Consider the following 13225-nt stretch of genomic DNA (forward strand, 5'->3'; position numbering starts at 1 on the left):
CAAGTGACATTACCGTGCAAAATCCAAATGCAGCAGATACTAGCCAAAGTCCATCGCCTGTTCATAATGAGACGCATATGGTGGACATGATTTGTTTGGAAAAGGAATACGAGAACTCTTATGAGATCCTCGAAGGGCCACTTGCTGCAAAGCTTTTAGCGCTATCACTCTTGGTTCTAGAAGTTGATCCTAAGAACGAGCCAGCCAAAGGGACCCAAAAGCAATTTGCTAAGGACAATGCGATGAAGACTTGTGAAGGTTCTAGTAATGTTGATGTGGAAACCAGTGGCTAGGATGTCGAGCTTGGTGATTGGAAAGATGCTCCTTTCTTGGCCAGCTAGGGAGGAGTCTTGGTGGTTCATTTTGCTGTCATTTCTGTTGTCCAGGTTAGTTCGGGGTTGTAATTCGGATATTGTCTTGTACCTCAAACCCTTATATCCTTTTTATTTTTGCCTAGTTCCTTTAGCCGTAGTAACTCATTTAGTGTTATCTAGTTTTGTTCCAAGGTTGTAAGGCAGTTTATTTTCCTTGTTTTGTTGTTCAAACCCTTTCACCATCTGTATAATGCAATTTCCTATTTTCCGTTATTTCCAGTCAGTGTTTGTTTAGTTCTCTTTCCCTTTTATAGTTCTTTTCCTACTGACTCTAGTGACATGAAATGCACGCGTAACTCTTAGCCTGGTCTTAAAAGTTAGTTTAATCAAGAAGCAATGAAACAATTTTGAAGATGATAGGGACACTTGAAGGAAATAAGTACAGATTTGGACATTTTGAGATCATTTGAATCCCGAACCGTGTGAAACTGGGGAAGATTATTTGGGAAGTTAATAGGATGACAAGAATTCGTTAAAGGAGATTGCATCCCGAACAATTTGAAGCAAGTAACTTTGAGTTCAAGGGCATCTCAAGTTACAAGATAAAGTCAAGAAAATTTTCTTCGAACGGAGGATATCCATTGTGAAAAGGGAATCACCCAATGAGAGTTCTATACTTGACAAGGCGCTAAAGAAAGTGGAAGGCATATCAGTGATATCAATGCCGAAGCCACAAAAGAAATATTGTGCATGATCTTCAATTTTCATTTCAAGTTGCATGTGTTGTACTTGGCATTTTCAGGGATTGGGAGGCCCTCTTTCGGCTACCCAAACACTTATACCATTCAATACCCTTTTGAGCCTGATCTGATTTCTTTGACCTCCCCTCTTTTGGAATCAAGTTAGAGTCATACGAAAAAAAAGTTCATGTCCCCATAGGTTTATTTTAGAAAGTTCATTCCAAAAGGAAAATTCAAAAAAAAAAGAGAAAAAGAGAAAAAAGGGAAAAAGAAAAAAGAGAAAAAGGAAAAAAAGAAAAGAAAAGAAAAGGAAAATAGTAATAAAAAGTAGTCTTGTGAACTACGTTCGACCTGCTTCTTGTCCCCACAAGAAACGTAGGCAGCCTCATGGTTCGGTCGCACCAAATAAAATATTTTATAATCCCACGAAGCCGAGAGTGGGGCAGTCTTTCTTAGAAATTCCATCTCACAAAGAAAATGAAAAAAAAAGAATCAAATTCCCTTGTTGTAGAAATTAGGGCAAGATTGTTAGAATGGATTCCAAAAGTTATAAATAAATTAACCCCGTTGTCTTTGCTATTTTGAGCCTTTATGATATCTTTTCTTTTTAACCCTGTCCAAAAGCCATATTACAGACCAAAAAAGACCTCCCAGATAATCTTTCAGATTGCTGAGTTTAGACATGCCAAGGGTATATGATGTTTTGTAATGGTTAATACCTTGTCATCTGCAGAATCAGAGGAAATAAGAAGAAAAGAACAAAATGAGAGAGTTTTATTAGTGAAAACCTTCACAGGCACCATAAGGCGATGGTGAGTTGAGAAAAAGAACAAAATAAGAGAGGCTTGATGGTGAAAACCCTTCGGGCACTACAAGTCGAATAAGGATTGTGAATCAGATTGGATAATCGGAGCATTGAAGCCTAGTTTCATGGTTTAGGGGTATAACAAGAGTTGAACATCAGACTTGCTTGACAGATTTGGACACATGTGCATGTCATGGTCGTTAGAGTTGGTATCCACATCTGATAAGTTTCTACTTTATAGTTTTCTTGTTAGGAATCATCTCTTTCCATTGTACTTTACTCTGTTCCTTTTGTCTCGTTTACTTCCTCTTCCTGAGTTTGTTTGGTCAGAACAAGTGAGAAATGACTTCAAAATTTGCCGCCAGCTTTCCAATTGCACAAAACGGGATCTGGCTAGCACATCAAAGTGGCGTAAGTCAGGAAAGAACAATGTGCACACTGAGTTGGTAACAATCAACATGCTTTGGGATTCATGTGAAATACAAAGGTTCAGTAAACGTCAATTCATGAGCAAAATGCAACAGATCGAGAATGTTGGGTGAACAGATCAAAGGTATTTTCTATGATAAGGTTGATAGAGAAAGTGGTTAACCAATGACAAGCAAGGTCCTCCAAGCGTCAATCAAAGTTTTCAGGGCAAGTGAAGGAGCAATAGACCTCAAGGCCAAGGCCAGTAGCATACGTTAGGGAAAAATAGTACACGCACTGAATTGGTAACAATCAACGTGCTTTGGAATTCATGTGGAATACAAAGGTTTGGTAAACGTCAATTCATGAGCAAAGTGCAACAGATAGAGGATGTTGGGTTTGAACGGATCAGAGGTATTTTCTGTGAAAAGGGTGGCAGAGAAAGTGGTTAGTCAATAAACAAGCAAGGTCTTTCGAGTTGAAATCAAAGTTATCATGGGAAGTGAAGGAGCAATCTCTCTCAAAGTCAAGGCCACAAACCAACCACCATATTTATAAACTCACAAGTTTTCTTTGTTTGAAACAGGGACGGAAAATGTGTCCAAATCAAAGCTTGGAAGTTTGAATTTTTTTCAAGTGTCGTGCCCGAATTTTGTCAGCACAAAGGAGGTTTGAGAAGGGGAAAGAAAAATTTGTTCGATCTACAGAAACCCTCCATGAGGAAAAGCATGATTCAGGGGCAAGGAATTTTGTTCGTTTTGCAAAGATCCTCCAAGAAGAAAGCATGGCTCAGGTAAGTTCATTCTCGACTTTTTAGGACCCTCCTGGATAATGGGATTTAATTTAAAATTTTCAGGGCCCTTCTGAATAATGAGATTTAATCTTAAAAATTCTCACGACCCTCCTAGACAATGGGATTTAGTTAAAATTTAAAACATTCATGGGTAACAAGATCTAGCATAAGCTCTACCTTGAGGAAATGTAAGTTGGCTTTGAAGTTTTCAGTTTTAGGATGAGATCTGATCTGAAATTTTCAGGACCCTCATGGATAATGAGATTTAGTTTTAAGACCTTCCTAGATAACAAGATTTAGCGTAAGTCCTAACTTTAGGAAATATAATTTAGTCGTAAAGTTGTCCTTCTTAAGATGATCTTTAATTTGAAGTTTTCAGGACCCTCCTGGATAATGGGATCTAACTTTTAAATTCTTAGAGATATTGGGTAACATGATTCAATTAACACTCACAGATGTGCCCAACTACCAAACTGGGGTAGAAAAGCTTCCTTTGTTTTGTCTGAAGATAGTTCAAAGGGAAGACAGTTCCAAGGAAAAGAAGTCTCAGGAGAAAGCAGTTCACGTGTTGGAAATCAGGATCCCACTTGGAGAACAAAGGGAAAGCAATTCAAGTATTAGAAATCAAGAGCCCACCTAGAGAACAAAGAGAAAGCAGTTCAAGTGTTGGAAATCAGGAGCCCACCTGGAGAACAAAGGGAAAGCAGTTCAACTGTTGGAAATCAAGAGCCCACCTGGAGAACAAAGGGAAAGTAATTCAAGTGTTAGTAATCAGGCTCCCACCTAGAGAACAAAGGGAAGCAGGTCAAGTTTCGAGGAGAAACAGTTCAAGTGATGGAAATTAGGAGCCCACCTGGAGAACCAAGGGAAACGGTTCAACTCTCAAGGAAAAACAGTGCAAATGTTGGTAATCAGGAGTCCACCTGGAGAACAAAGGGAAGCAACAATGTTCAAAGAAAGATGGTTCAAGTTCAGCAATCAGGAGTCCACCTGGAGAACAAAGGGAAAACGAGTCAAGGGAAAAGCAGTACGAGTGTTGGAAATAAGGAGCCCACCTGGAGAACAAAGGGAAAGCAGCAATGTTCAAAGGAAGACGGCTCAAGTTCAGCAATCAGGCGCCCACTTGGAGAACAAGGGAAAACAGTTCAAGTTTTGAGAAAAAACAGTGAAAGTTTTGGCAATCAGGCACCCACTTGGAGAGCAAGGGAATACAGTTCAAATGTTGGCAATTAGGCGCCACCTGGAGAATAAGGGAATTCACTTCAGAATGTAATTCAAGTCAGCAACAAAAGAAACTCGTGGCAAGAATGCGAGTTAACAATCCGAGATGATCAACGAAAGTTAGTCACAATAAAGAAAAAAAAGAAAGGCAAGAAGTGAATCTAAATGCAGAAGCTGATGAAAGATGTGAGCTGCTCAAGACATGACTGAAGTCACAAGCATGGTGTGGTGTCCAGTTTTGATCCGAAAAGCTAAAGAAGAATGAACTAGTACCTGCAACTAGCAAGCGTCAAGGTTCAAATCTAAAGTCTGCATGAAGAACCATTCAAGACTCAAGATCAAGTTTCAGAAGACTTATAGATAGGAATCTTGTAACTCATAGTTGACAGGCTTAGTTAGTCTTTTTCATTTTTTGATTTTGATGTAATAACAGGACCGCGGACCGAAACCTCGACGGAATGACATCTCGATCGGCTCTCCACTTCAGCATATTCCATCATCTCACTCACTTCTGAACTACACGTGGCCTGATTCCTTTATATCCAAGGATATGTAGGCAGCTCAGACACCAGGGCTCGGTCACATTCCCCTTTCTCTTAGTTTTGGTCTGTCTAATTAAGGGTCGGGTCAAAAAAACATGTCTAGTCGTTCTTTATCTGAAAATACTTCGTATTTCCAGTCAAAGAGGGGCAGCTGTAGACATGTGATTTTTGACCCTCCCCAAGATATTTTATATTTTAGCACGTAAATATTTAATTTAGGCTTAATATCGCTATTTCAACTAATTTTGACTCTTTTACTTTATTTTATTATAAGAAAATAAAAATTACAAAAAATAGTTTCATTAATGTTTTGTAGTCATTTTTAATCTTGGAAAATACCAAAAATAGTTTTGTTTTAACGGTTAATCTTATTTTAATAGTTATTTTACTTACGTAGGATTAATTAATAAATGAGATCGTATTTTAGTCTCGTTCGCGGGGAAAGAATAAAATTAGAGCTCAAACGACCCATTTTTAGGCCTAATTTTGACCTAACCCATAATTCCTAGACCCACACCCCTTAACCTAAATATAACTCTAAAACCCTAAACCTATAAAAATATGCTAACACCTAACGCCTAAAGCAGCTGAAAAATACAAAAAAACTAACTTAATAGACTCTAAGACCTGAAAAGGGGGTGTTGTTTTTGACACTCCGGCGACAAATTTGGCTGGAATTTCATTATCAGCGACCATCATCCTTGTTCCAAATAAGTCCAGAAACCATCGTTGAAGCCAAGCAACAGAAGAAGTTTTTTCTTGGTTTATGTTTCAGTTTGTATTTCGGAACTTTGGTTTTGCAAGCAGTGGAGTTCGATTGAGATATTATCGTTCGAGTTTTGTCTACCGGGGGTAGGATTCGTCGAGGTTCGGATTAGTAATTCATTTGTTTTGAGTTCTTCTTCTTAAGATCTTGCTTCACTGTTCATGGCGAAAAACACGCAGCAATAAAGGTTCATTTTCCTTTCCGATATTGTTCTTCCCGCTAATGTTTTGGATCGTTTCGTATTTGATTTTAATTTGTATGATTTTTGTTTATTAGTTTTCTGTGGTGGGACTTTACTCTATATATTATGTTGAATTTTCCTTTAACTTCGGACTTTTGTCACTACTTTGTTGTTAAAACTTTGTTGAATATGTGATTTCACAATTAATGGTGGCCTTGTAGTGTCGAAATTAGCTAAAAAAATAGAGTTGTCACAAATTGAATGGTTCTTTCTAAATAAACATAAAGTCTATTTAATCCAAAAGCAAGGCTCTTCATTGCAGATTTATTTAGCAAAGCTTGAAGGTTTGTTCTGTTTCTTGTCTTCGTTGTAGCAAGCAACACAGATTGATCCTTGCCTCCGGCCTGGGTAGACACACTTTCGTTGTAGTTTTGAATTTACTCGCTTAGTTATTTGCTCGTATGTTTACTCGAATTGGTTATAGCTGAACACGATTTTGTCACAGTATAGAGACTACTCGTCGGTTGAACTACATTAAAGGGGCTCAGGTGTGCATTTCATGTGACCCTGACATAATTTTGAATAATAATAATAATGAAATAAGCATATTATGGATCCGAGTGTGCATTTCACGTGACCCGGCTCCAATTTCCAACAAGGTTAAATAGAACGTGTAGGGAACCACGGGTACATTTCATGTAGCGTGTGTTATGATGTGTTTTAAATAACCTTGAATTTTTCCGAAATATTAAAAGCGGCTAAAAAGTTAAAAATGCACCATAGGCTGTAAAGTGTTTTAAAATCAGATAAATAAGCTAATAATAATAGTTGAGCGACCGTGCTAGAACCACGAAACTATGGAATGCCTAACACCTTCTCCCGGGTTAACAGAATTCCTTACCTGGATTTCTGTGTTCGCAGACTATAAAAAGAGTCATCTTTTCTCGATTCTGAATTTTAAACGGTGACTTGGGACACCATAAAAATTATCCCAAGTGGCGACTCTGAACAATAAATAATAATCCCACTTTGATTGTTACTTTAAATGGAAAAAACTCCCTTATACTCCTTCCGGGGTAGTAAAAAGGAGGTGTGACAATCATCATACTCTACTTCTTGGATTATTATTTCAGAATTAGATTGGCTTTGAAGACTTGTCTGAAAATTCCCCATGCATGTCATGTCATTGCAACCAACATAAAAAGAGCTGTACAAAAGGAAAACAAAATGAAACACTATTAGGAATAATGGAAAACGGGAAATTGCATTTCATTTAAAATAAAAGGATAGAAGGGTTTGAACGTCAAAATAAGCAAAAACTAAAAATCTGGATTACAATCCTGGAATAACCCAGATAACAGAAAGGAAAACAAAGTAAACTACCAAAACTCCTTCTTGGTGGAGAGAGGAGTAGCTTCCCAATTGCTAAGCTTCACATTTGGCCCAACAAACTACACATCTGCTTTACTAGAACCTTCACCAACTTCTACCATATTAACCTCATCGAACAGACTCTGGAACCTTTAGATCAGCTTTTCATCAACATCGACCACAGGTTTTGGGACTGATGAGGTTGGAGGTTTTTCGGCCCCTGTCTTGACAAAAGACTTAGAGATATGTGGGACAGGCTTGGGGAGTGACCATACCTTGTGTTTCAGATTTTTAACCTTTTTCACGTCCTTCTCTGTGGGTATGAATCCCAAACCAAATGTACCAAGATTTCCACTGGGGCGTACTGGATGCACAATACCCTGCAGAGATGAGCCCAGACCCTTACCCGGCACAAAACCATTCTTCAACATTTCATTTGCTACCATGATAGACGCGGGGGGTAACTTAGGACCCGGAATGCATTTTCCTTCAGGAACCTTCTCAATAGACACTATTATGAAAGTTTGATAGATTTAAGGTCCCTTTTCATCTTCTGCCTCAATAAACGGAACAATTGTGTCACTACAAGTTGATAAGTTCTCATTACCGTGCACAACTATTTCCTACCTGTCCCATTCGAACTTCACAATTTGGTGTAGAGAATACGGGACTATCGTAGCAACATGTATCCAGGGCCTTCCCAACAACAGATTGTAGGAGACAACTACATCTAGCACTTGGAACTCCATAGTGAATTCAACCGGTCCTATTGTCAGTTCAAGCATTATATTGCCAACAGAATCCTTTCCCCATCCGTCAAAACCTCAAACACATATATTGTTCCTGTGGATCCTTTCAGTATCGATTTTCAACTTTTGCAGAGTGAAGAGTGGGTAAATATTTGCACTGGAACCGTTATCAACCAGTACCCTCAAGACCACTAAATTCTCACACTTTACTATGAGATAAAGAGCTTGGTTGTGTTCTGTACCCTCTAGAGGAAGTTCATCATCCGAGAAAGTGATCCTATTTGCTTCGAAGATTTTGTTGGAAATCTTCTCCAAATGGTTCACCGTGATCTTATCAGGAACATGGGCCTCATTCAAAATCTTCATGAGGGCTCTGCGGTGTTCATCTGAATGTATCAGCAAAGATAAAAGAGAAATTTGAGCTCGTGTTTCCTTAACTGCTCCGCAATGGAATAGTCCTGCGCCTTCATTTTTCTCAGGAACTCTTCCACCTCTTCTTCGGTGACTGGTTTCTTCACTAGAATCTGGCCATCGTTGAACGGCTTGGCTTTCCTCAACTCTTCTGGGGCAAAGCATCTCCCGGAACGAGTCAACCTCTAGTTTCGTTATCTTCTTCCTCCACCTCTTTTCCTTTCTACGTCACTATCACCTGCTTGTAGTTCCTCGGAACAACTTTGGTATCAACCACTGGTAGCTGGGTCACTGGTTTAATGACAATAGGGGTAATAGGGTCCCATTTCACAACTATGACAAGCTTACTTGGGACCCCTGGCACTGTGGCTTCTATTGCGGTCCGCACAAAAAGGACCGCGGACCGCACTAGCATTATCCTCCAAACTCCCAACTCTCTGAACCCCATCTTTGCGGACCACACAAACTTGATTGCGGTCGCAGTGCTTGAGGTTCCAAAATGTGCACCTCTCTAAATCTCCTCACTACGGACCGCACTAAATGGAATGCGGCCACAGTGGATCTGTTGCACTGTGCTACTTGTTCTTGGTACTTGTGCATGTTTCACTCCTTTTTTTGAGCTGGTTTTGACTAATTGTCACCTTTTTTATCAAACCCTGCAAACAAGTACAACATGTAAGCCTTTGGGACTATTTTTTATACATTTTTAATCAGAGCTCAAGTAAGAAGGAGTGTAAAATAACCATAATCCCTAGTTATCAACTCCCCCAAACTTAAGCTTTTGCTTGTCCTCAAGCAAAAAAAATAAGACTCATCTCCGTAAGAGTAAATCCAAGAAAATTCAGCTACCCTAAAGTGACCTCTTCTAGCATCAATTGGGACTAACAATTGCCCTCAATTCAAATGAATCATTAACAACATTCGACCTTCTAAACACCATGGATTTAGTGCGACACAAGAGCATCAAGAGTTGACTCAACCCATCAAAGAAACTCTTTCTACTACTTTGGTCATTGTGGAACCCAAACTCATACTCCTCAACTCTCCCTAAGCAAACCTCACTTTTAGATTGTAGCACTCAGAACGAGGTTAGAGGAAACACACTCATCTCTCTCAAAGAAAGGTCACAAGTCCATCTCTAAGTACCATAAGCTTGCCCCTTATGTGAGTCACCACTAATGTAAGCTTCACTCAACTTAAGATCATATAGGGCTTTTGTGGAGATATAGTGAAGGCTTTTGGTTCAAGGTAGGAAATATTTGGTCTAGGTAGGTTCCATCTTTCCTTAAGTACTTCATTTGCTTCATTTTGGCATACATTCTCTTGATTTTTTGAGTCATTAAGTTCTTTTTGAAGGGTTAGAGAGACACACTGTCACTCTTTCTTGTTCATTTCAAACCTTTTTCTCCTTTCTCAACTTTCCACACCTTTCATCTCTTTACTTTTATTGAATCCCTTTATTTTTTTTCTACATTGATCATTTTTTTTACTTTTTGATTTTTTCTTGCTTTTTCATTTCCTTTCCTTTTCTTCATTTTGTACCTTTTTACCACTTTGTTGCATTCCTTGTCTCTCCCCCCAAACTTATGCTTTTGCCTTGTGCTAAGGAAAGATCAGGTGCCAAGAGAGGGCATTTTAGAACGGGTAAAGGCTTGTATCATGGTTTTTGAAAGAAAAAAATCTATGGATCAAAAGGGTTGACTAGGGATATTATCATTGGTAGACTATGGAAGTAATCAAGACATCATTCGGATCAAGGAGAGCCTATAATCACATCTCAAGTCAAACTACACTTACAATTTCGCCTAGACAAACATTCAGGGCAAGTTCTAGACTAATGGCTCGGGACTTGGACTTGCAATTCAAATTCTCACTACACAAGCTATGGGATTGCTAAAGAGATAGATTTGGAGGTCCACAACAACCTTAGCTAAGATTTGAGCAACACAATGGTCCCGAATAACCACTTGATGATTATCGGCCAACACAAGAGTCTCAAGGTCACAACTTTCACCATCCTATACACAACAATTTGTTTTTGACCATAGGATCAAAGGCAAATGTGTTAGGCCCAAGGGAAGCTTTGCCTGAGGCACCATTACTCACTAGCTACTATTTACACAAAAAGCAAAAAGAAAACAGACTCAAACCCTTAAGAAGGTTGTCATGCCATCTATCATCGGGAAGAGCCACCCGGTTCACACAAATTCTACCTTTGGAAAGAACCGTGACATTAAGAAAACCAAAGTCTTATTGCACGCAAAAAAGTAAAAAAAAGAAGCTACGAAAATAAAATAAGAAGCTATGAAAGGAAAAATGCGGAAAGTAAAATGAATATATACAAGAGAGGATTTAGTCGAATATACATAAGGGAGAATGAATATATACAATAAAACATAACTTTATATACAGACCAAAAGTAAAAAGTACGAAAAGTGAAATAAAATGATAAAATTATGTACATACCAAAAGTAAAAAGAAAGCATAAAAAGAAAGTAATGTCATATATACAACCCAAATCATCCAAATAGGGCTATCCCCTCAAATGAAAGCTAGCATTGTCCTCAATGCTAACTAACCAAAATAAGCACAAGAAAAGATAGAGAGTAAAAAGAAACTCCCTATTGGCCCTCCGTCTGCATAGGATCATGAGTCTGGGTCCCTGGGTCCTCGGACTGCTCGGGAACCTGTGACTGGCTCCCTGTAACCTGTCTCTCCACTTGGACCTGGGCCTGTATTGAGTCCTGGGCTTGTATTGGAATTCGGGGCTGGCTAGAGGAACCTCCCTACGGGTCCTCCAACTCTATAACAACATCATCAGCATGGGGAATCACCCTCTTCCTCTTGGATGGCCTCTCTGTCTCCTGCTCCGGCTCAGGCTGGGCTGCTAGAGCCAGGTCATGCAATAGAAGATCCAAAGGCAAATGATCAACCTTCAATCTCTCCACCTCCACCCTCAACTCCTTCACGGACTCCTTCAACGCCGGAGTCTTTCTCAATTTCTTTGTTTCTTTGGTCAAATCCTTCAATGCTTTTCCATGTGAACCCACATCGTCCAATATTAATTTTTGGTTCTCTAGGAGCTTCTTCTGGTTCTCTAGAAGCTCCTTGAGAGTGTCTTCCATTGATTGTGGGACTTGTGGTTGAGGAGGTGCAGACTGGGCTGCCACTGATGTAGAAAGTACAGACATCTTAGAAGTGGCTGCCTGCATCCATTTGTTGATACTGGCAAGGGCCTGGCTCAAGCGGTGGGTAGTCAAAGGATATGCTGCGGATGAGGAAATATTTGGGGCTGTAGAAGTGGAGGGTCCTGGGGCCATGTCTGGGGTGGCTGAAGGAGGCTGAGTAGGAGCCACTGCTACTACTGGCTCTTCAGACTGGCCAGTCGAAGCAGTGGATTTGCCTTTAGGGTCCTTGGGGTTGTCAGGACCCTTGGTGCTGTACCAGGAGAAAGGTGCCTTGGGTTTCACTTTCACATAAAATCTTCTCTTCTCCACATCTTGATCCTCAAAATACATGGTCAGAAATTTGGGAAGGGGTAGGATCTATCACCTTCATTCACCACCCGCGTAATCACCCTGGACATCACATTCCTGATGTTGATCGCGTACCCCGCCATGATAGATGCCACCAACATAGCCCGAGAGATAGGAAGAGAGTTATCGTGAGTGGTGGGGTCTATCCTGCTACAAACAAATGTCTCCCACCCTTTTGCTTCGAAGTTTAGGGTTCTCCTCAAAATTATTACTCCCGCGGTCAACCAATCTGGGGTGGTACATCGGATTGCCAAGTACTCTGCTAACCAAGGACGAGTAGCCTCACCCAATGCCACCTTTTCTAAGTACAATGCCTCATCCTCCTCCGGGAAGCCTAGGTAGTCATTGATCTTTTTGCCATCAAACTTTACTTTCAAATTTCGCACCTTGGTCACTGTAGTACCCTTTTTGATATTGGCAACATTCGTGTAAAACTCCTTCACCAAGTGCTTATTTGCATCCTCAACATGGCCTATGAAATAGTCCCAGCCTACTCTCTCTCTGAACTGCCTCAGTACATTGGAGTTGTGAGGCAAAAGGTCCTTTGTAATGAATTGCCGCTCAGGTATCAACTTCCTTTTAGGCCACCATTCTCTGAACTTGTGGTAGGCCACTTTACTCGCAAACCTATCTTGCCATGCTTCCGGGTTCCTGGTTCTCTCTACTCCTCCTACTTGGGGCTTACCCCCTCCTTCTTCTTCTATGGGATCCTCACCGGATAGTGAAGCTGTAGGTGAGGTAGAATAGGCATTGTCACTGCCCGCAGCTGAGCCCTTAGACGACTCAGAAGAAATTTGCACTAACGCTTGGGCAGTAGGGGTGCCCGGAGGTGTATCTCTCAATCTAGGCCTCTCCGGCCAGTCAGGAACATATTCTAGCATGGATTCGGAGTCGGATGCCTCCCGAGAGGGCATATACTCACTTCCCGACTAGGAAGCAGCTCTATCAGCAGCCCTTATAATTCTTCTAGTGTCCTTGATAGCTTGTCGGGCTTGTGGGGTCAATCTAATCATGCATCGTCCCCTACTCCGGGAGGAATCTCCTTTCCATGTCTGTTTATTACCTCTGCCTCGTGATTTCACCATTATCTGCAAGGAGAATGCATTCTGTTCTTGTTAGTATCCCAGTATCAGATGAAGCAGTGCAGAATAAAATTGCAGACAGTTGAAAAGAACAGCAGAATTGCAGACCGTGGACTGCACAAAATAAAGTGCGACCACAAAGAAGCTACCGCAGACCACACAAAATGCACCGCGGTCTGCACTGAGGTGGGGGTCAGACTACCCACTCTCTGATAAAGGCCACCACGAACCGCACAAAATGGTATTGCAGTCCGCATTAAGGCACCGCAGACCGCACAAAATCCACCACGGCCGCGGTCCTTAACT

The 13225-nt window shown here is 40.6% G+C and overlaps 1 protein-coding gene across 1 annotated transcript; it reads right to left on the minus strand.

Moving 5' to 3' along the window:
- Positions 1–11087: 11087 nt before the first annotated feature.
- On the minus strand, positions 11088–11819 carry LOC138881638 (uncharacterized). The gene has a single exon (XM_070161880.1). The coding sequence runs from the start codon at positions 11817–11819 to the stop codon at positions 11088–11090; it is 732 nt and encodes a 243-aa protein (XP_070017981.1).
- Between the last annotated feature and the right edge of the window lie 1406 nt (positions 11820–13225).

Source organism: Nicotiana sylvestris, chromosome 11 (genome assembly GCF_000393655.2).
Source record: "Nicotiana sylvestris chromosome 11, ASM39365v2, whole genome shotgun sequence".
NCBI lineage: Eukaryota > Viridiplantae > Streptophyta > Magnoliopsida > Solanales > Solanaceae > Nicotiana > Nicotiana sylvestris.